Genomic DNA, 24,446 nt, shown 5'->3' with positions numbered 1-24,446 from the left:
CAGCCCCAAAATGATTCTGTTTCCTTTTCAAAGCCGTACTTCGTTGTTGTCGTCGTCGCGTCGTCACACACCACGTCGGTCTGTTAACACCCTCTGTCTGTATGAGGGGAGCGGTTAAAAGGTGTATTCCACTAATCCAGATTGTTGACTTTCTTATTTTATTTCATTGACCCTCAATTTTACACTCCCATCACAGTTTACGCACACGGGTGCTCAATCTACAGTTTACCTAATTCACGTTGTGTCGTCGTATTGCTGGATTTTTTTCCGTCACGCCACATACCAAATGTACAAATGCCACTTGATTTGCTCTTTACAGTATTTTTTTTTATAGTGTTAAAATATTTAAAATGTGGACCATCAAGTGTGGGTGATCAAAATACGTGGAGTGCAATTGATAAAATTATTGGAATATCCCATAACTGATTTTTTTTTCTCTTCTTCTTCCTATTTTTTGATTTTTAGAACAAAAGAACATTTGCCTTGTGCGAAAAGGTGCATTTGACCACCTATTGTAGCTCAGAAATTATGTGATATGTACAGTATTTAATGATTTAAATTAAGCTTATATATTTTATACAGATTTTGTTTTTCTTCTTTTTTTTTCTTTACTATTTTTCATACAGTATAGTACGCCAACAACTGCTGTTTGTGAAGGACATTAGTTAATATAGGTAGGAATTTCTGTATTCCCCAGCAACATTTTACATGACCTTTCTGGTAGACATCAAAGACTCTTTTCAGAGGCAGGTTTTTGCCTCCTGATGTCAGGCTATCCTACTCGGGATACTGTGTGTGTGTGTGTGTGTGTGTGTGTGTGTGTGTGTGTGTGTGTGTGTGTGTGTGTGTGTGTGTGTGTGTGTGTGTGTGTGTGTGTGTGTGTGTGTGTGTGTGTGTGTGTGTGTGTGTGTGTGTGTGTGTGTGTGTGTGTGTGTGTGTGTGTGTGTGTGTGTGTGTGTGTGTGTGTGTGTGTGTGTGTGTGTGTGTGTGTGTGTGTGTGTGTGTGTGTGTGTGTGTGTGTGTGTGTGTGTGAGAAAAGAGTGTAGCTAGTAATGTTTTATTTTGTATATTCTAGCAGTGTTCTTGTCCTCTTCTTTACGACCGGCCTCATGGAACTGGCAGAAAATGCACTGGTTTGTACATATTGTACAGTAGGACATCATGGCTAACTAATACATCATCGCGTCAGTCGGTATAGCCAAACCACCTTTTTAGTTTTTTTGTTGATGAGTGAATGAATGTCATGGTATTGATTAAGTGGACGTGCAATCTCTCAACCTGACTGAAAGACTTTTTGATCATGGACTTTTCTCAGTGGCTTTACATTTCCTTCTGGTCATCATGCACTCGGAAACATTATCATAATGTAATGTGGTAATTATGTCAACTCGCTGAGTACTGGACATGAGTACTCGGGTGACTCCTTTCTCATGAGAAATGTAAACCGATTTTTTTTTTTTTTTTTTGGCTTCTTGACAAAACATTTGATTTGAGGTGAGAGCTATAGCTCACAGAAAGATGTCAGTATTTCTTAAAGGACCACTTTTCAACCTATCTTCATATAATAGGTCCTCACTAATAATCGTGAAAAAATGGCGCATTTTAGGTCTGTCTCATAGGAGGGCTGTGGGAAGTTCAGAAACCGTCTTCCAGTGACATCATCGATGGGGAATACAAGCTAATAGAAACTGCAGGCTTTCTAGTCCTGAAAAGTTGCAATGCGAAAATGGAAGCCATCGTTCTCATGGTAATGAAAATCTAAACATTTTTGTAAAAAAATCTTGTTTAAAAAGAAATCTGCCTAATGATGATGTCACTGGAAGACGGTTTCTAAACTGCCCACAGCCCTCCTATGAGACACGGACTGAGTAGAAAAAAATCATGCCATTTTATCATGATTATTAGTGAGGACCTATTATATTATTATTATGAAGATGGGTTGAAAAGTGGTGAAGTGGTCCTTTAAGTCTGTCAAGTTAGCAAAAGTCGAATCAGTCGGCACTTGTATTTTCGACACAGAATTACATAATTGTAAAATACAATAGCAAAAATACTAATGGACTAACATTGCTGCAGTTTAAGTACTGTCTCAGCACATTTATAGTGTCAACCCAATGCTTTAGCTAGATGTCAAGAAAACTGCAGATGTAACAATATTCATACAAACAAAACTGTACAGTAAGTTAAAGGTTTTTTTTTATCACATGAGTTGTCTATTTCCTGTGCCATAAGGAAAGTTAACAGATTTGGGGTGAGGTTTCTTTCTACATGTTTATGTAGATATTATGGGTCCACAAGCCAGCTTTTTATCAGTTTTCCTACAGAGTGGAACAATTTGTCAAAATAATTTTAATGCTGGCAGTACTCTCCCTTGAGGCTCCCCAAGTTGAATAAAAGCCAATTTGAAATGTAACTTCAATCAACCAGCTTCACCTCATTGTACTGAAATTGGCAAGTCTAAGCTGCCATTTCCTTCTGATGTGAAAAGTTTACCGTTTTTCTCCCCTTGTCAATTATCAGAATTCTATACATTTGGTAATTATTTCAGGCATTGTGTTTTATTTTAGGTCGCAATGTAAAGAGAAAGCAACTATTATAACCCAGTCTCTTTGAAAGAAGTTTGTGTATATTTTATTATTTTGTGATGTCTTAAAAATAATGTGAAATGTATTCATTTTATTTATAAATGCCTTTATTCCGTTTTGCATTGTTAATAATACATACCTTCATAAAATCATGTTTTGACTTGTATTTGTGGACGAAAGAAAATCACACCCGTGTGAAGTGAGTGGTGCAACTCTATGTGGGGGTCCCCGGGGGGGGGGGGGGGGGTTCCAGACCCACAGGAACGCACCCAGGGGGCCGGGCCGGTTCCGGCGTTCTGCCCCGCATCCGAAACAGTTGAGAAATGACAGTTACCTTGTGGGGGTCCCTCTACTGTACTGGCACACCCAAATGCATCATATATACACAGTTAATACGTATGTGTTTGTGTGCGCGTTAGGTTGCCCACCGGTGGTGAAAAACAACCATGCTGTTTTCATTCTCAGACCCACCCAGCCAGCCACCCACCCACACAAACAGACACACACAGCTCCGTAAGGGAGTGGTTGCACCACTCAAAAAATATGGTTCAGGTGAGTTGATGGGACATAATTGGTTTCTTTGAATTCAATAAGACATGTACTTTTTGACTTTACTGTTATATGACATGGGTACACCAAACGTTCACGAGACAGTTAAAGCAGTGCCATGTCAAACTCTTACTGGCCTTCAAACGGAACCGTTGTGCAAGACCAGCCAAGTAAAATAATTACATCTTCAATTTTGGAATCATGCAGATTGGCACAAAATGTGATGGATAAAAAGCGATACAAAATGGGCACTCGAATCATCTCCCAACACTGGCGATTCTGGTCACAAGTTGAGCGCCTCGGCCACCTTTCTTTCCTCAGGAATACCATTTACCTAAAACAAATGTTAAATCAGAGTAAGAGTAAGTAAAATTAAAATCAGAGTAAGAAAACATTTGAATTGTTGCCGAGATTCTGGATGAACAGCAGGTTTTTTAATCCATTTAGGACTGAACAGATTCTACAAAGGTCTTCTAAATCAGTTTTCTGAAAAACCTATGTTTCTATATCATTGGAGCTCAAACTATTTCATGTCAAGGGCTCCAAAAATGATGTGATTGGCTGCCAACCCCCATCTGAAAATGTTATTCCAGATCTACAAGCTCGTAGATCTGCTATTTTTCAAAAGCTAAAGTATAAAATAATGTTTGAACACTAAAGCGACACGGATGCGTTCCCGTCCTAAATGGGTTAAATCCAGGACGTGCAGGAAAATGAGCCGGAAAAAAATGAAAGAGAGAAATCATAAATTGGAAAAATAATAATGGAAAAGAAATATATATATATATATATATTTTTTTAAATTAGGTTAAATTCCCTCTCCTGCTGTCCAATCATGGATGAGGTTGATGGGCAGGCTTATTCTTATATGCTTATATTGGTACACCTCTTTTGTAATAATCCACAATAAAATGAAAACGAGAAGCAGACTTAAAAATACCCACCTCCAATCTTCGAAATGTTGACATGACATAATTATCTCCTTTTTGTTCGCAGTGAATGGACAGAAACGATCAAGATTAATACTGGCATTCTCATGCAGTTCTACACCATGGACACTAGAGGGCACTTTAACACTAAAAGTGGCCCGAAAAGTGAAGAGCTCTCATGCTTTATCCTCTGTCTGGTGAATTAGTGGAATACTCAAAATATGGTTAGTTGCAGTTCCAGAAATGTCCAATTTCCAGTACTTTTACTTCTACTCCACTACATCTCGGAGCCTAAATTCGACTACTGCAACTAAGAATGGTTTCTCAGCTATAGATTGTTCAGAGTGCAGGCGCATGCATTTCAGCCAGATTCATGCTTTTAGTTAAACAAGTTGAATGAGGAAAGAGAGGAGAAACTCAGAACGCCGCACTATCCATTCTGTCACTAAGACATTTGCCAACATTAATTACATTCATTAATTACAATAATTACTCAGTGGTGGAAAGTACCTAAGCAGATTTACTTAAGTACAATTTTGAGGTATTTGTACTTTACTTGTATTTCCAATACTTGTCTACTCCACTACATCTCAGAGGCAAATATTGTACTTTTACTCCACTACATGAATTTGAAAACTTTAGTTATATTACAAAACATAGATTAACCACAGATCTACAAGTTCACAATGCATCCCAATGCGACACATCAGCTTGTAGATTTGAAATGATTTATTTTGTATACATTTTGAACTTGTGAAATGGGACATTCTGCACAGTGAGTACTTTTACTTTTGGTACTTTTTTGATATTTTCATGCCGTTACTTTTACTCAAGTAAATTTTGAATTCCGAACTTTTAAAGGGACACTTCACCCTTTTTGCTAAAGAATATATGTTAATGACGTTTAGAAGCTTTAGATCACTTTCCTTGGGGTATTTATGTGTGTAATATGTGGTTTTAGTTATTTTAGATTGTAGCAGTGAGCCTGTTGTCTCTGATGTCATGGACACTGGTCTCACTACCTTCCTGGACTACAATTCCCATAATTCTTTGGTGCACTGCTCCTCCTTGCGGATAGGGGGAGAGCTGTCTTACTGAGACAACATGTAGTCCAGGAAGTAAGTGAGCCCAGTGTCCATGACATCAGAGACAACAGGCTCACTGCTACAATCTAAAATATCTAAAACCACATATTACACACAAAAAGACCCCCAGGAAAGTGTTCTAAAGCTTCTAAACGTCATTAACATATATTGTTTTGCAAAAAGGGTGAAGTGTCCCTTTAAAGTATTTCAATATTGCAGTATTTGTACTTTTACTTAAGTAAAAAAAAGGTGAGTACTTTTTCCACCACTGGAATTACTTCCAGTCAGTCTTATCATGTATAGCTATAGCTGGCATTGCTGGTAATGCTCTTAAAGGGTTAGTTCAGAGTTTTGGACTTGTTAAAGCTGTATTATAGGAAATATAGTGCTTGCAAAGGTATTATTCGATTGCCTGAGTCCCGTGGTTAGAGTTCTGGTCTGGTTTAGGTGAATATTAAGTAGTTCCGGTCATAAGGTGGGGGTCAGAATTAAAAATAAATAAATCCACAATTCTAGCATAGTTTGTATTGTTCACCTATTTCTACCAATGTAGAGCAACGTAACATGTGACCCTCTGTCACATGGGGACTGCTCTGCCAATGTAGAGCAACGTACCATGTGACCCATGTGACCCTATGGTGTTGTGCTGCTGCTGGCGTAGTGATACTGGACACAAAAAAATAGTTCCATGTGACAGAGGGGTCAAAGTTGAACGAAAGTTGCTCTACTGTACAGTATATGGTAGAAATGGGTCAACAATACAAATGACCCTATATTTCTGTGGGTTAATTTATTTGTAATGCGTTGCCCCCAGACCCCCACGAAATGACCGGAACTATACTTAATATTCACCAAAACCAGACCAGTACTCCCATCACGGGACTCGGGCAATCAATGCATACATGTCCAACCACTATATTAATGGCAAATATTTCCTACAGCTTTAAAGTAAAAAAACCCTGAACTAACCCTTTAACTCCCCCCAAGTTCATATTGAAGTGAAAAGGCGGATACGCTTTTGCCCATCAAGTCTCATTAACTAAAACACGTTAATAATTAATTATGACCGTCCTACAACGTAGTTTTGTTTTACTTTCAACTTGCTCTTTTGTTTGATTTTGTATATGGGATATCATTTATATAAACACCCGAATGCACTTTCACCATTGCTTTCATTCTGTGGTTCAAATGTTGTCTATTTTACACAATGATAACTGAAATAGCATGCCTACATAGTACATACAGTACTTACACGACTGCATACTGTTAATACTTACAATGTATTAATTCACGCACAGTAAAGCAGATTAATGGTGTCAATATTATACGTAGGCTTTAGCCAACACTAACCTGATGGCTGTTGCTGTGGTATAGTAATCTGGTTTTGCAGGTTCCTGGAAAAGAAGAATATTAAGCTGTAGCTTAGGGCAGGGGTTCTCAACCTTTTCAACCCCTCACCCTGACAAGGAGTTGCTCAAGGCATTCAATTTGGTTTCAGTTTAGTTTACATTTAATTGTGATTTATTTTTTAAATAGCCAATCTACAAGCTCACAACGCAGCTGTGAGCTTGTAGACGGCTATTTTCGATTACTTTTTGACGCAGCAATGGCCTTTTTTCTTCTTTTTGTTTAGGCATTAAAAGTCCTTAAATTGTCACTCCACTGTCATCTGGGGACCCCCCTCAAAATCACGAGGGGACCCCTCTGGGGGTCCCGACCCACAGGTTAAGAACCTCTGGCTTAAGGCACACACACACACACACACACACACAAGGGGTCTGATATGATGTGAAAGTATATTGCACTTGGCATTAGCAAAATCAACAATATATTTTTCTGAGCTTCAAGCCCTTTACTAAACATCATGGGACAGCCCGAATCCCCCTAAGCCCCTAGCTCTTATTTGTAAATACTGCATTTGTGAGCCGCCTAATGAGGGCAGTGGTTTTCAACCAGTGGTCCTTGAGGGATTTCCAGGTGGTGCCCCTTTTGGTGTTTTAAACATGTTATAATTTAGCTATTGAAATAACAGCAGATCTACAAGCTCATAGCGCGCCACCGAGTGGCGCGCTACGAGCCTGTAGGTCTGCTATTTTTTTTTAATGGTGAAAATATTTATTTCAGAATACTGGAGGATTTAGGCCTGACTCACATCTTCGCAACAGATTGATGTATGCTTGTTGTATGAGATGTATATAGCTGATGCAAGCTCGCAATGCATTTCCAATTGGAGTCACATGGTTTGACACAACATTTGTGTTGTATGAGGGGGTGGGGGGCACTGGGCAGTCGAAACACAGCCAGAAAGCCGTACAACACAAATGTGTCAAAACCATGAGACTTCCATTGGAAATGCATTGGGGGCAAGATGTATGACACCCTTTGTATACAACTAGCATGCATCAATTATGTTGTATGCTAGATCGGAAGGTGTGAGTCGGGCCTTAGAAGATTTTTTTTTAATTTCGAGGTCAGGCCTAAATGGGTTGGAAACTTGGAGTAGTAGACCATCGACTCACGTCTGCGCCTGCATGAGGGGCATGCTGGTGGCCTCGTAACTGTCGGGGTGGATGGGCGGCACCACCTCGCCGCTGACGGGGTTGAAGATGGGCAGCGTGGAGAGGGGCCAGGAGATCTCGCGGTTCTTGGACATGCTCCTCAGCTCCTTGGTGGACTTCTGGATGGAGCTGTGGTGAACGAGCTGAATGCTGTCGTGGGATTAGAGAGAGCCCAAGTGAGTTGGAGACAGTGTTGTTTTTGGCAGCAAATTTCTATTATAGTATAGTAACTATTATAGTTTTAGTCATAGTCTCTTGAATAGTTTTCACTTAGTTTTAGTCACATTTTAGTCGCCTGGAATGTTCTAGTGTTTAGTCTAGTTTTAGTCGACTAAATGTCATACGATTTTAGTCGACTAAATCTACAGTTGATTTAGTCGACTAAAATGTGTTTTGACAGGCCTTGATGTCGTTGTAATGACATATTTTACAATTTGGTTGCATGCTGAAAATAGCAGATATACAATCTCACGTGAGATTGTATATCTGCTATTTTCAGCATGCAACCCAGCATAAAACTGGATCTCTTGTCCACTAGTCCCTTCCTAACATTTTAGTCTACGAAACATGTTGACGAAATTGTCAGTATATTTAGTCTTAGTTTTAGTCATCATAGATTCGTTTTTATTTAGTTTTAGTCAGTGAAAAAAGGTAGTCGACGAACATTCTTCGTCTTAGTTTTAGTCGACGAAAACAACACTGGTTGGAGATGACGTGCGTGTGAGAGACTTCTTTTCATTGCAGTTCTCTGTTGTTGGTTCCTTTTGAAATTAAGTATTTGTTTTTGGTATTTATTGAAACAACTCCGTCGTGGAGCATTTCAACATAAAAACTAACTGCTGTGGAGTTACGCTGCACATGCACACACGGTATAACTCATCCGTAAACAACAAATATATTAGTTATGCACTAAACAAACAAGCCTATACTTGTCACACTGATTTATTTGCGTATCTGCTTTACAGCGCACACTACAGTATGTATTGTATGTAGTGTATATATCAGCAATTCACCAGTGTAAGAAATAACAGTAATTACCTAATCTTATCCATCAACCTTTTTGAGCAGCTCATTGGATGGAGGAATGCCAGCACACACGTGAGTGTATATGAATGAATATGAGAATGTCGCCAATGATCACAAAGATGGAAAGAAACTGCAAATCAAAGAGAAGGGGCAAAAAAAAAAAAACTAAAACTGAAACTAAAGGAGTTATAGAACAAGAATAAACCAGAGAAGAAGAGAAAGGCAAAACACAGGAGAGGTAAAACACTTACTCTGGTGTTTGCATGTTTCTTTTTTCCCTAGGAACAAAACAAAATGGATGAATTAAAATTCTAATATTAATAGTCTGAGAGACATCCACACAGAAGTGAATGGAGTGTTGGAGGAGGGTGGTGGAAGTGGGAGGGAAGGGAGAGGTGGGGGCACAATCTCTCCCAGCCTGTATTATGAAGGAGAATAATGGTGGCCGATCGGGCAGTGAGTGAATGACCGTCGATGTCACAGCTATGTTTTTAGAAACATCAAGAGAGTGCATGAAAATGCAAAAAAACCAATAAAGTATATGGATAGTGTATGAATCATAATATTGCGGATGGTAAATGACAAGCTGCAATTCCAATTCAAAATATAATTAAACACGCATGATCTTACGCTTTTTCTCGGGAGAAAATATTTGCAACTGATGAAAGTGAGCTTGCGGCGTCGTCAGCAATAGCCCTGCGCTAGTTAGCACACGTTAAATGTCCTCTACTTATTCATGTCCAATACTTATTATACTACAATTAGCTTAATGCCTCCATTTACCCAAAATGAGGAAAAAAGTAATTTCACGTGTCCTGTGTTTACATTCTAGGTTTCCTCCATTTGTTTGTACTGCTTTGTTTGAAGTGCTTTGTACACGTGCACGCACACATAAAAATACAGACGGAGCCAGAACTTACACCCCTTCTCGACGGCAGCACATGGAGTATCCCAGGATGACGAAGAGGACCAGAGCCACCGCCGAGGGAACGGCCAGCGTCACCAGGAAATCGGAGAAGTAGTCCCTGCCTTTCAGAGACTCGGACGGGGGGTTGTACTCGCCGAAGTCCGGCAGGACCCCGGTGCCCGGGTCCGGCCTGTTGTTGTGTATCGTGACTACCTTGGTGATGTCGACCTGAAGAAATGAAAAGCATAATAAACCCTATTGATCAGTATCCAGATATGTGACTAAATTTGACTGAGAGGGACTGCCATAGGATTTATTAAAAAAAAATCGTTTAGGGAATCATAGCTTCAAATTGACATTGGTGGTTCAGTTTGACCTGTTTTCTCAACAGCGAGTTGAGAAAACAGGCTTGAAAGGTTCACTTCTGTGGACTCTAACATTACACCTATAGCTACATGTTTGGGCATTGGGAGAACATGCAAGCTTCACACAGAAAGACGGAGGAGAGAACGCGCCCACAGCGTCCTGAACCCAGGACCTTCTAGCTGTGAGGCGACTGCGCCACCGCGCGCCCCCGCTATCTAGAGACAACTTGTGACGCCGAATCCTCACCAGGGAGATCTTGCACCAGTCGATCTGGAACTGCGCTTTGAACTTCTTGTCGCAGCTGATGACGGGCTCCATCTCCTGGCTGCAGCGGAGCTGGTTGTGGGGACTCTCCACCTCGCGCAGGCACGACGAGAAGGGGACGTCGGCGCCCACCATCACATACACCCTATGGAGACAGGAGGAAGACCAGGGTATGATATTAAACTCATTTTGGGCCGGGAACAACCCCTTTTGGTGCTAGCCTTATCTTACGCTTTAGCTATTGAAAAATAGCAGATCTACAAGCTCGAAGAACGACTGACGTAGAAACGTAGCTTTTTCGGAAAACTGTCAGGATGTAGAAGACATTTTTTTTAATCTGATCTCGGGACAAAATGTGTTAAAGAGACACCACATAGGTCTGTACGGTATGTGGTCTCAATAAAACACCTCCTGTGCAAGAGTGGAACGCAATTCAAAATACAAGAAACTTATTTAATGTCAAGTACACAAAACACCATTATAATTACTAGAGCGGTGCCCGTTGGGCACTGGCCTACTTGGAAACGGCGCAAGAATTGGAAATGCATGCCCCACCCAGATATTATGTCTTGTTTCCATTTTATGCCCATATATGGAGTTATTTGTCAGGCGTGCCCACATAGGGAGTCTGTGCAGACGTCAGAATGATGTCAGAACAGGCCAGCTCCATACATGGACCCCGGGCAGGGGCCCTGCATGTCCAGAGCCCCGGGCCTGGAGGCCTTTTTGGGGAGGTTCTGGTCAACCGTAGGGCCCGACAGTCTCAACAGCGGGGCACCTGTAGTGGTGCGGAACGCGCGTGTCAAATTTGAAGTCGGTGGGGCGAACGGTTCTCGAGTTACATGGATTACAACAGACATTACACACACACACACACAGACAGAGAGACTTGGTGTTTAATTGGGTTTAACGTGGCACACCTGGCAACAACCAAACATCAAACAACAAATCCTCACCCTTCTTTGAGGTCGTTGATGGGCAGGGGCACGCGCCCGCCGCGGTCCAGCGCCGACGTGATGTTGATGGCGTTGAGGCGCTCCGGCTGCCACACGTTCTTCACGGCGCCCAGGAAGTCCCCCAGCACCTCACTGGCCAGCATCTCCTCCACATTCATGTTCCGGATGTAGAACTCCGCCTGGAAGGGCAGCGGGAACTCTGCGCGTGGAGGAGGTATAGGTATACGCATGGATTAACCCATTCTGACCTGAGATCAGATTCATACGAGGTTTCCACTGGACACACACTGGTCTGATGAACCCATTCTGACCTGAGATCAGATTCATACGAGGTTTCCACTGGACACACACTGGTCTGATGAACCCATTCTGACCTGAGATCAGATTCTAAAAATGTCAGTCGTTCTTCGATTTTTCAAAAATAGCAGACCTACAAGCTCATATGCTCTATGAGCTTGTAGATCTGCTATTTTTCAATAGCTAAAGCATAACATGATGCGAACACCAAAATGGGTTCCCGTTCAGAATGGGTTAACCCATTCAGGCCTGACATCGAAATTTATTCTGAAAACCTTGTCAGTGGTTCTCAATATTTCATGTCAAGGACCCCCAAAAATATATGTGACGATGCGTTGTTGTGAGCTTGTAGATCTGCTATTTTCGTAATCACGACTCTATAGCACAGCCTCTCCAGCGCCTAGAACAGTGGTTCCCGAACGTTTTCAGGTCAAGGACCCCCAAATTGACACTAAATATGCCTAGGATCACATTAGATAATTGACACGGGTGAAAGATGGGTTATAAAATCACGGGATACAAAAATATATTTAAAGGACCCCCCAGTTTGACATGCATATTATTCTACAGACCCCCATTTAATTTCTATCTCTGGGACCCCCATTTATATTGTATAATCAATGTTAATAAATGGACCATTTGTACACTCTCAAAGTTACAGACCCATAAGTCTTCATTTGGTTCCAAACTATCATTTATCTGGGGTACCCCCTTGGAACTCCCTCAAGGACCCCTGGGGGGTCTCCGGACCCCACTTTGGGAACCACTGGCCTAGAAGATGAAACCGGCTGTGTCTGTCTATACTGTACACTCTACTGTACACACACGCGCCGCCGCTGTTTACCACTTGGCCTCCTTTTCTCAGGGTGGACCAGATGGCTGATGACATCACAGCGCAGGCAGAGTGATGTATGTATACCGTAACTGGTGGACAGAACACAGTGCACAGTCATACATACAGATGGTCTATATGTAGCACTGTCTACGCTGTCTATGATAGGACACAGTGCACAGTCATACATACAGATGGTCTATATGTAGCACTGTCTACGCTGTCTATGATAGGACACAGTGCACAGTCATACAGACAGATGCTCTATATGTAGCACTGTCTACGCTGTCTATGATTGGCAGTGGTGTGTGCAGAAAGAGGTATGATGAGATTGGCTGCACCTGTGAGCTTGTGGCTCTTTTGACACATAATAAAAACGTGTGTGTGTGTGTGTGTGTGTGTGTATATATATATATATATATATATATGCAAATTAGGGATGTTAATAGACAATAGTTAATCGTTAATCGATTAATCGCTGTTAAGAAATTAAGAAATTAAACGTAACAGTTAATAATTTAATCCGAAATTCTGCAGTTCTGTCATTGGGTGGTTTTCTGTGAATATCAAGCTGTCTGCGCGCGTGCACGCAGCCGAGGAACGCACATGTGGTCCGGTAAAAAAGTTGTAGGTCTGCTATTTTTGAAAAATCGTTAAAATGTGCCTCAAATCTTTCCGAAAATTGTCATGATTTAGAAAACATTTTTTAGGCTGCATACAACACATCCAAGGCACCGGTGAGAGGTGCACCACATTGCTTCCCATACACACACGCATGCCTGCATTACTCATCACTCAGGTTGCAAATATCGTTATCTTCTTAGCAATTACCTTTTTCAATTTACTTTTTTACGATCGACTCACTGAAGCGATTACTCTATAATGCATAGCACTCTTTCATGTCCCACAAATGATCCCAAAAGCTTGTGCCGTGTTGCATCACGATACGTTGTGAGCTTGCAGATCTGCTATAATGATTTATTGATTGATTTTTTTTTTATAATGAATTAAATCGATTAGTTTGATTAACTGTTACTCATCATTCTCAAACAGCGACACCATCAATGCTATAGAATATACAATATATGTCAAACATTTATTTGTCAGGTGATACAGGACCGTATTTATTAGCGACCTAGTCATGATTGACTGCCCCCTAAGCCAATGGTATATAGTCTGAAACGCCGCCTAAGCCAATGGGAGGTCTGCACCACTCGTGTAGCCAATCACGTAGTAGTGACCTAGTCATGATTGAGCAACAAGGGCAACTACCAGAGGAGACTGTGAAGTGCCAACCAGACGTAGTGTGTTTGGTAAAACAGTCTTAAGAGAGTCCTCCAACTATTTGACCTTCAAATTCAACCCTGAAGAGGTGGCTAAAAACAAATCAAATCTGTAAATCATGAGTAATTATCAGCTCTCGGATCACTGGTGTCATTTCTCAATTCACATTTCTCACACACACTTTATTGGTCTTGTATTGTATTGTATTGTATTGTATTGTATTGTACTTATGTGTTTTTGTATGTATAGTTTCACTACCCTTTTTAAGAGCCTGCTCAGGGACTACAGATGTAAATTAGTTTATGGCTAAACTCTGCTCCATTTACATGGATGTGAAAACTGACATGTTGATTAATGAGCATTGTCCCTGTCAAATAAATAAATAAAAGAGCGAAAACAGCTCGAAGCAACAGCAGCTGCTAATGTTATGAGCTAACTGCATATGGACAGCTGGAAAGCCACAACAACTATTGTGTAACACTCTCATTCAACACTTCCTTTTACCAGGTTTGCACGCATCATTCACTTGCTTATCCTTAAGAAGGAAGAAGAGACATTATCCGGTTGCAAACATCGGATGCGTCCTGCAGATTTTAATCACATCGTTTTTAATCGCTGCTGATGTTCTGATCTCCGTTTGACCTAAAGCTCTTACCTTCGGTAGACATGATGTTTATGATCAAGTTGTTCTGCGCCGTCTCAAATGTGCGTCTGTTGTAGGCGGTAATCTGCAACACACGGGTGAAAGTTTAAGCCCTAGATCAGAGCAGCTTATACGGCAAAGGGCTCCCTGGACGAGGCTGAGATGGACACGGCCCATAGGCTCCGATCCTGACTGGGGTACCCAGGAGACTAGTGGAGCTGCACATGCTGGGAGAGCTTAAGCTTTTTGGGAGAATATTTTTTGCTACAGTAGCTTAAGGGGAGGGAAGAAGCTGGGAAAATGCATACTGGAATTCAGCCACTTAAACCCTATATACTTAGTTGACCAAAGTCCCTGAAGGGTCTATACTAGGTGCCGGCCTTTTTTATCTCCTCTACACCAAATATCTTGAGAAAAGACATTTGTGTTGTGTGCTCTCACAAAAAACATGCAGTAATCCTGGTCTCTAAACTGCCTCCCCCTGGCCAGCCGGGGCGCCTGATGGAGGGGAAAGGAACTGGTTGGAATAAAGTGTTCCTACGTCCAACCAGGGAAACTCCCCCCTGTCAGGTGTAAAGGAGCAACTTGGACACTCAGGCATGAAGGAAGCATGAGTTCAAGTCCGTTGCTCAGACTCACACACACACCTTTATGATGGTGGGCTTGGCTCAGTGCAGACTCACACACACACACACACCTTTATGACGGTGGGCTTGCCGATGTGCTCGGCCGTGGGGGAGCCATAGAGCACTCCGTCGCCGTGGGGGGTCCTCTGGATGTAGCGCAGCCACCCCGGCCGGTCGGGGAAGCCCATCAGGTTGGTGTTGAACGTGATGGGGTCCTTACTGGAGTCACCTATATACAGAGAGGACACTGGTTCTTAACCCATTCTGACCTGAGATCAGATTCTAAAAATGTCTTTTTACATCCTGACAGTTTCATTATTAACCCATTCTGACCTGAGATCAGATTCTAAAAAAATGTCTTCGATTTTTCAAAAATAGCAGACCTACAAGCTCGTAGCGCGCCACTCGGTGGCGCGCTATGAGCTCGTAGAACTGCTATTTTTCAATAGCTAAAGCACACCAAAAGGGGTTCCCGTACAGAATGGGTTTTAACCAGTGGTTCCTTGAGGGGATTCTATAGGTGGTCCCCAGCTACATGAATGATGGAGAGTTGCTATAGATCTTGCTCTCAAGAGTCAAATTATTGTTAAATATCTGCATTACTTCATTTACAAGACGTCTACACAGTTAGAGAATGTATAGAAGAATTGTTATTTTGATCAACGTTTGCCTGTTCTCTCTCCTAACGGTACCGACATCAAAAATCGCATTTAGCACATAGTTTGGGGTGTGAGAGGCTAAGGGCTGATTCATACTCCTATTTTAGAGCCGAATAAAAGTCGGTTCGGCGCTGTAGAGTCTACAATGTGACGTCATTTGAGGTTCGGGGGTTGGGTACCGTCCTAAAGTCGGCTCTTCGGTGCTACTGAAAATTTCTGAGGAGCCTAAATCATTTCGGCACTACAGCTCCGAAACAGCGGTAAAATAGGAGTATGAATCGGCCCAAAATCTCATCAAATGGTGGTCTGTGGCTCAAATGCCCGATAAATAATGGGCATTGATGTGAAAAAGGGTTGAAAACCACTGGGGTGCCCCAAGGACCCAAGTTTTCAGTCCGGTCCTCTTTACTTGCCCAAGCAGTGTGCGTGCGTGCGTGCTTTTGAGGCACGGTCTACAGCAATGTCACTTGCCTACCTGACTTTGGGTAGGCAGGGAACTCTCCTTTGAAGTGCTCCCTCTCCAGCACATGGACGAACAGAACGCCGGCAGAAGGGTAGACATTCCGCTCCGCATGCGACCTCGACAAGATGGTGACCACTGGAGCAGACAGGAGGACACGCGAGTCATTACTTCTTGGCGACTCGAGTAATTCTCCATTATTAATGACTTTGCTGCCAGCAAAACTGACTGGTAAGGGTTATAGAGGGGCAGCCAAACACACCTAACCCTCAGGTTTAATGGGACCAGCTAACCTGTTACACTTCTCAGGACTTATTTGTTGACTCAATCTAGCCTGCCTCCACAAGCGATCTTGTCCCGCAGCTATATGAAAAACTAAAAAAAAAAGCAAACGGCCGAGGCAAAGCCTCTATTTCCCAGTTATTAGCTTCTACAAAAACAACGATATGCTTTAGAGAAGCAGAGAACCACGGCCTATTTCAAATCACCTGAGGTGAGGAGAGCAACAGACAGTAGCACTAAACGTCGCTGATATTGTAGGGCTTCACTGAGGATATGATGGATATTTAACGTGATATCAGAATAATTATGATCCACACATCAATGTTTTTTATAGTGTATTTATGTACACATCTTTATTTACTGAAATTAGACTATAAATTAACGTACAGTAAGTAGGAGATGGGTGCAAAGGTGATTTTTGGCAGGCTGTCTCACCATTTGAAAGGCCTTCACATGTTTTAATTACACACTCATGCACGCACGCACGCACATATTAGACATAAGAGTATACTGTTTAGCACAGCAGTAGCTGAAACGTGTACCACAAACGACCGCTTGGCTTAGTGGGGTCCATTCATCTCTGTCTCCTACTACTCTATGCCTCCATTAAGCTTAGTCCCACTCCATTTCAAACACAAACACAAGTCTTTTTGTGTATATTGCTTGGCAAATGGCAGCCCCTTAACCGAGGTTTATGCAACAGAGAGCTGGAGGTGTTGTTGTGTGCCATTTATATTTGTCTCTCTCTTCTGCATCATGCATCTCCTCCGTCCTCTTTCGAGCCGTCTACATTTTTGTATACCATTTTTCCATACCATTTTTCCAGTTCTCGTTTATTTTTATATGTATATATTTTGTCTGTGTATCACAAGAGAAGTCGATAGGGGCGAGGGGAGAGCAAGCTTGAGAGCTGCAGTAAAACGTCAGAGAGAGAGAGAGAGAACGAGAGAGAGCTTTGGACTGTCATAGCCTGTGGAGTGTGGACACATTCTAGGTGCATTAAGCAGCTATAGAGAACAGCTTGAGAAAGCCGAGGGTGTGTGGGCACACCTCCCTACTGGCACACAATGTCTTCAATAGTTTTCTTCACTTTCCCTGTAATTCCTTCTCCTTCACCCGACAATATGCTCATGGTTTTCAACGGCCCCGACTGATCTATATGCATTACAGAGGGAAGTACTGTTGTTGATGTTTTTTAAGACCTACAAAAGGCCTTTAATACCACTGACCGTGGCATGTGAAAAATTTCACATCTGGTGTGACCGCAATAGACAGAGCAAGGTGTTTCCCCGCTATTCCAGCAACATCGTTAATTTTGTCGCATCTGGTGTCAATGCACCTTTATACTTTGATGAGCACCCAACCCTTGTCAGTTTTAACTATGTATTAATGTGTGTATGGAAAAGAGAACTCTTCTGATAAATGGCCTACAAAGGGTAGAGTTAGTTAAATTAAGCAACACGGTCAGATATAAATTAAGGAATAGCATCCTAATGGCTCTCAGTCTCTAGATTGCCAAATCCTAAATTCAATCTAGATGCAATATTGGTTGAAAACAGAAAATTATACAACGGTCCCAGATGCATGCTAAGCTGTGGCCTGGCCACTATCACACGTTATATTGACCACATGGACTTTGTTCCCAAGGGTTTGGTCACAGGCAGCTATACATGCAACCAATGGCATTTAGCAGTAGCTGTGTATGTATGTACTGTTGTTTCAAGAATGCTGAAGCTAAATCTGCCACGTTACTTTTGATAGCAGTGTTGTTGAAGCCAGGAGAGTGCAACTAATCTATGATTGCTGCTGTTGCTGCAACTATACGGCGCGACGAACATAATAGCGCGAGGGACATTCTGGGGCAGAGAAAAAAAACCTCATTCAATTTCATCACGTCGGCGTCGGCATCCATGATGGATTCAGTTGATCCGCAAATCCCGCTCTTAATGCACACAATCACACTCGCAGTGAGCCCAGATTCTATTAGTCGAGCCATAGGGGCCTCATCAATTCTTCAGCACACAAATGGTCACACACACACACACACACACACACACACACACACTCCTGGTCAAGGTCAAGCATTGGCCATTGTATACTCGGAGACCCCTTGATATGGTGTTAGCAATTACTGCCCATCCGCAGATGAGACAAGGCCAAGCAGCCCAGATGGCCTGGTCTCTGCCACTGGCGAGGAATGGGGAATTACCTACGGGAATTGAAATGTGTGATTCGGCCCTCAGCTGTCACCCCCTACCGCTGTACCCTTAAAGATTTACAAACACTTGGCTATGCACCGAAAACCCCCCCAGCATCCGTATTATGGCCTGGGGAAAGCTTTGCGGATCGACACGAAGCTCACAATGTGTGTCCCAGACTCCCAGTGCGACACGTGAGCTTATGTCGACTGGCAAATAGAAAACAGAAAAGACACTATTAGAACCCTGAGGCACTCTGCTCCTCAACCACATGGGATTTAAGTGGTTAAAATGCAGGTTACTGGTAACCTGAAGTATACTGTAGCAGCCATTAATCTTCTAATATTCCACGTTTGATTGCGTTTTATCCTCCTTTAGAAAACTAAAAAGAATCACACCCGTATGAAGTGAGGGGCGCTCTTATCATAGAACATTATCATCCCATTCCGGCCCAGTCACAATTTGCGTCTTCACCTTCATCATCGATGTTTGCAGTTACGCCATGTTTGTGTTGTACACCATGACGTAAGACTTGATGTAATTTGACTATGGCGTAAAATGTACACTAAGACGTACAATTCTCTCCGTTCATTGTCAACGGGAATTAACCGTTTGTGCGGGACATCTGTGGACACACACACACACACACACACTAAAAGATGGACACGAGGAGGGGCTATAGCGCCAACAGCCTCCGCATTGTGATTCCAGCCAAGGTATAATGTGAGAGGGAGGATGACTGATCACACCTGGCCTGAGTCAAACTAGAACTGGACTCAGGCCAGGTGTGACTGCTTAAATCAGTCATCCTCCCTCTCACAGTATACAATAAAGCAGCCTCGTTAAAGCTGTGACGAGGTCGTTAGCGCTAATGCCATGAGATCCGGTTAATCTTGGCTGCTTGTACACCTGGGCCAGGCCTTCTCAAGGTGATGAGACTGCGTGCCTCTTTAATCTAATACATCACCTATTACAGGTTAATGCTAAAACTGTTCACTGTGCAGACTAACCTGCGGGGTATCTAGCCACAGTGCAAATATGCACAGACAGATTCAATAATACATACTGTATATTTAACTATACAGTTGCCTGCGAAGCCGGTGCATAGTCTCTTTCACACACTGTATGTGCACATTCCTGCTGCCACACACACACACACACACACACACACACACACACACACACACACACCAGCGGCTACTTAATAATAACCACCCAACAGCTAGATATCTTTAGGAAGATTGTTTTTGTGTTTAAATCAGCTGTGTGTGTGTGTGTGTGTGTGTGTGTGTGTGTGTGTGTGTGTGTGTGTTATTCTGGTCAGGGGGGGACTGCATGTGCTTCTGTGGTTTTCAGTGACGGTTGACGGAACACTGACAACAAGGAATCCTACTGTTTGGACTGAGCCATGGCTTTAAGGCTATATAGTCGTTCTAAAGAGACAGACCTGGAAGCGAAAGTACTTTGTGTCTTGATATGCATGGGAAACTAATGGCTGAACAAAGAATACAGATGGTTCCACCCCTTTAGATCAGCTTGAATTGCAGATAGACTCTGTGACACAAAGGTACGTTAATCTACCTCACTAAGTAAGCAGACAATTTTAAAATATTACAATTGTCACAATGTTAGAATCAATATGTTGGTGAAGGAGAAGTCCGCTCTTCTATGCAGGGGGATGGACCAAATCTTTCTGTCACAGAGCTCTGCATAGGAAAGTGGGAGAAGTCATTCAGTGTGGTGTAAAAAGAAAGCTGATTCAATAATAATGATGTAAGCAGCAACGGGTTAGACTTGACTACAAATTACAATAATAAAGACAGTGTTACAGCAGCAACTATACCACATCTGTATAGTATAGGATAACAAAGAAGACAAAACGTGAATGGGAGAAACCACTTGCGAGCATGTCAGCTGTTATGACAAGGGAAGGGAACAGAGATGTTGATGTGCACCAGAGGCATTGAAGGAGAGTTATACCACATCTCCGTTCACTTCATGGGGCCAGTCCAATGGCGGCTCTTTTACATAGACTTCTATTGCCGTGTATAGAGAGTGACAAAGGAATGCATTGGAGTCTATGGGCTCGCGCGAGAGATAATTTACGAGTACATGAACCACGTGCCCCGGGCTGTTTTCTGCCCCCTCGTTGGCATAACTCTCCTTCAATGGCTCTGGTGTGCACCACACTGTGCGTGGGCAGTGGGCGCACACACACACACACACGTCACCCGACTCACCATCTCTGTGCAACGGCGTTCTCTGCTTCAGGCCCATGGAAAGCTCCACATGGCCATTGCTTTCATGTAAATCGTTGTGTTTGGCATCATCAAAGGCATGCACAATGTAAACTACTGGATCAATAAATGAAAACAAAAAGTATAGTAACAATTCATGCCATTCTGAAAAGAACACATAACCCTCCCTATAGCCATGCAATTATTGTAGATACAATATCTTACCTTTGGAGACTATTGTCTTTTAAAATGGAAAGAAATATGATTGATGACTTTTGTAAATGAATGTTTCACGTGTATGAGCTCAATGCTATCTCTTGGCAAGTTGCCGATTTTATTATTACTACTTTATTATTATTTTAGCAGATAAATCATTGCCCAAAGGTAGGCCTATAATAACATTCTTGACACACCAAGAGATGGTTTAGCATGATGTAGTGAAAACATAAATCTATATAAATATCTAATTAGCCGTTATTCCATGTAAAGAACGGCAAAATGCCTAGACTTTATATTCCATGCCTTCACTGCGCCCACTCCACCCAGATAACGGTATACTAGCTATTAGCCGTTTTTTCCACCACTCACCAACCCATTGGAAAAAATGAGCTGTGCAGCAAAATAGCACAGCAGGCTAACTATAGTTAGCCAGAAGAATGCCAACAAGACGGTAGGCTAACATCTCCTAAATGCTGTCGGTGTATCCGCATACCTACCCATAGACAGCCATAAGGCGAGAGAGGAAGCGTCCATGATGAATACGATGTCCCGTTAATCAAACATTGGAAAACGACGTTTCTCTAATCGCCTCTAGTTTGACAGCCATAACAAGCATCCCTTCACGCGCACAGCATTCCTTCCTCCGCCTCCTTTCTTCGCAGCACGCACGTTCAGGGAGCAGCGCCCCTTCTCATTGGCCGGGAGCTTTTGGTTCACATCTGGCAGGACAGAAAAGATGGTCATCATGGCGACGGCTTTTATTAATACAATACAAACGCTGCGATCGATGTGACATGATGATTCTTTAGTGGTTAGGCTACCTGTTTACTTACTGTTTATTTTATTTTATTTTATTTTTCAATTTACTTTTTATTGAATTTTAATCAGACAAACATGAAAACGAAACGACTGACAATTGACAATACAGACAATACAAAACAAGACAATATACATACAATACACACAAGGGGGAAAAACTGCCTCTCTTCTCTATTGATGATCATAAATACAATTAAGTACCTCAAACAGGTGTATCTGCTTCTACAGGTTAAACAAATCAGGTCTCATTGTGGAGATATGAGCAATCCATCTAAACCAGTTATCTGTGAAGACTTCAACCTGGCCTCTAAAGCTGAATGTAATTCTGTCCATAATAAATAAAAAATAATAATAAAAAATCAGTTTAGTTGCAACATGCTGTGCCAGTGTGCCTTGTCTGCCTGTCTGCCTGCCTGTCTGCCTGCCTGCCTGCCTGCCTGCCTGCCTGCCTGCCTGCCTGCCTGCCTGCCTGCCTGCCTGCCTGCCTGCCTGCCTGCCTGCCTGCCTTGTGCCTGCCTGCCTGCCTTGTGCCTGCCTGCCTTGTGCCTGCCTGCCTGCCTGCCTGCCTGCCTTGTGCCTGCCTGCCTGCCTGCCTGCCTTGTGCCTGCCTGCCTTGTGCCTGCCTGCCTGCCTTGTGCCTGCCTGCCTTGTGCCTGCCTGCCTGCCTGTCTGTCTGTCTGTTTCCATGTGTGCCCTTTTGTGATCTGAACAAGGCCTATATAATATGTTAAATGATGTATATTGCATTGTCATAAGGTTGCATGCATTCATGAACAGGCACTGTGGCACAGAACAACCTTGTCTCAACAACTCTCAAATAGTCAAGTCACCTTGTTTAGCAGATGTGTGCCCTCTTCTCTAAATAGATTTTGTACCTTTCTTTCTCATGGTCCCTCATTATTAAACCCCATGTCCCACACACACACCCTTGTCCAACACACACGCACGCACGCAAGCACGCACGCACGCACGCGCGCACACGCACACGCACACGCACACGCACACGCACACGCACACGCACACACACACACACACACACACACACACACACACACGCCCGACCTCATTTAAGCCCAGCTGTATAGACGGCAGTGTGACTGTGATGTATGAGTTTATGTGTCCATCCCCCAGCAGGCCCAGTCCTAGCAGACAGATGGTCAGGTTTGGTCCCCAGTGCCCCGAGGACTAGTCAGCACAGCTAAAGGGCCTCAAAGGACCTTAATTCCTCCCTCATGCCCCCTTTGGTATTAATTACAACTTAGCACCACACTTATAGGCCTACCTTAATATACTCTCTCATGCAAAAATGATGATCATTATTATTGATGATTATCCTTAATTGCAGTGATTATACTTTTTCAATTCATCAAATAATTGAGAAGTAAGATTTTTGGTGGTAATAAAACATTTTATTGAGTTGTTTCTCTCAACAAACATTCAGATTAAGCCAACAGTGTCACGCAAGAATCAAAACTCGTTGCCTTATTGAGATGAATTGAGCTTGTATGTAGGCTATAGATGTGCTATTTTCACAATTTTTGAAAATGGATTATTCTTCAAATAAATTACTGTACATTGATTTATTTGATTAACTGTTGCACCCCTATATTTTGGTCCTGTTTCTATAAACAGTATTGGCCACATCTGCCAAATTGATGTCTCACATAAGGGGTGACAGTACTGTACTGTCACTGTACTGTACTGTACTGTACTGGCACACCCGAAATCACCATATATACAGTTAATATGTGCGTGTGTTTGTGTGTGTTAGGTTGCGCACAGATGGTGAAAAACAACCATGCTGTTTCCGTGCTCAGACGCACCCACCCACACACATATAGTCACTTAAGGAAGTGGTTGCACCACTTAAAAACAGGACGCCATCCCATCCTCTTTGCTCTCTGCAGCAAGTGGCTCAACCTCACTTTCATCTTTAGATTATTTTTGAGGTTGCTTAGCAACATCTTCAGGTGGCTGGTGGTTTATGGTGTGGTATTAAGGGAATGAATCACCACTGCTACATTTGTATACGACTGACGAGGACTGGAATAAAAATAATAATAATATCATGGCGGCCCCCTATGGTCGCGGCCCACCGGGAATATGCCCGGTACGTCCTATGGCCAGTTCAGCCCTTTTCAGGGCCTCAAACCCCGTACAGCGCAGTCCAGTTTCCCTGAAGGGCCCCTGAGGGCCAAGGACCCCTGGGGTGCGGCCCCACCGTCCAAATGGCTAATTTGGCCCTGAGAGCAGGAGAGAAAAGAAATACACATAATAGAAACAGGTCAAATAATCAAAAAGATAGTCTACATAAACCAGGGGTACGGTAGTAACGGTATACCCAACCCATGCACGTATTTGACTCAAGATCTATACTTTTAGACTGACCACCTCAACAAGATCTATGTGCCCACCAAATAAAATTATTATGCCATTGCTGAAAATAGTTTAACATTAGAGGGGACTTTGAATTGGTAGGATTTTTTAATATATAACTTTAATGCTACTGACATGTGCGTTACACTGAACACACAGTATTGCTTTGTGGGTTGCTTTGTGGGTTTGAGCTAACAGGCAACATGTCAATCAATCAAGTAAAAATGCCAAAAAAGATTATTATTATTTTAATTATATATAGTTTTTAGAGGCATGTCATGTGGTCTAT

General features: G+C 42.6%; 1 protein-coding gene across 3 annotated transcripts; it reads right to left on the bottom strand.

Moving 5' to 3' along the window:
• Nucleotides 1–968: 968 nt before the first annotated feature.
• sgce (sarcoglycan, epsilon) lies at nt 969–21,601 on the bottom strand. 3 transcript variants are annotated; one of them, XM_083785680.1, is made up of 12 exons: nt 21,460–21,601; nt 20,747–20,860; nt 16,042–16,164; nt 14,979–15,136; nt 14,294–14,366; nt 11,226–11,424; nt 10,252–10,414; nt 9,653–9,867; nt 8,984–9,010; nt 7,668–7,856; nt 6,499–6,542; nt 969–3,468 (listed from the first exon to the last, which is right to left on the bottom strand). In XM_083785680.1, the coding sequence occupies exons 1-12, from the start codon at nt 21,494–21,496 to the stop codon at nt 3,452–3,454; spliced, it is 1,359 nt and encodes a 452-aa protein (XP_083641806.1). In that variant the 5' UTR covers nt 21,497–21,601; the 3' UTR covers nt 969–3,451. The 3 variants fall into 3 exon arrangements, with proteins under 3 accessions (XP_083641806.1, XP_083641807.1, XP_083641808.1); XM_083785681.1 differs by lacking the exon at nt 8,984–9,010; XM_083785682.1 differs by lacking the exon at nt 20,747–20,860.
• Nucleotides 21,602–24,446: the final 2,845 nt, after the last annotated feature.

This window comes from Protomyctophum parallelum, assembly GCF_964188405.1.
Source record: "Protomyctophum parallelum genome assembly, chromosome: 1".
Lineage (NCBI taxonomy): Eukaryota > Metazoa > Chordata > Actinopteri > Myctophiformes > Myctophidae > Protomyctophum > Protomyctophum parallelum.
This window is presented reverse-complemented; position numbering and strand designations above follow the sequence as displayed.

What these genes read in the sequence shown, in the direction of transcription:
- sgce (XM_083785680.1), bottom strand. Translation starts at nt 21,496, where the DNA reads ATGGACGCTTCCTCTCTCGCCTTATGGCTGTCTATGG. An exon ending in AGAAACATGCAAACACCAGA is followed by an intron (nt 7,857 to 8,983) that starts GTAAGTGTTTTA and finishes ATCCCACGACAG; the next exon opens with CATTCAGCTCGTTCACCACA. An exon ending in CCCCTCATGCAGGCGCAGAC is followed by an intron (nt 6,543 to 7,667) that starts GTGAGTCGATGG and finishes CTTCTTTTCCAG; the next exon opens with GAACCTGCAAAACCAGATTA.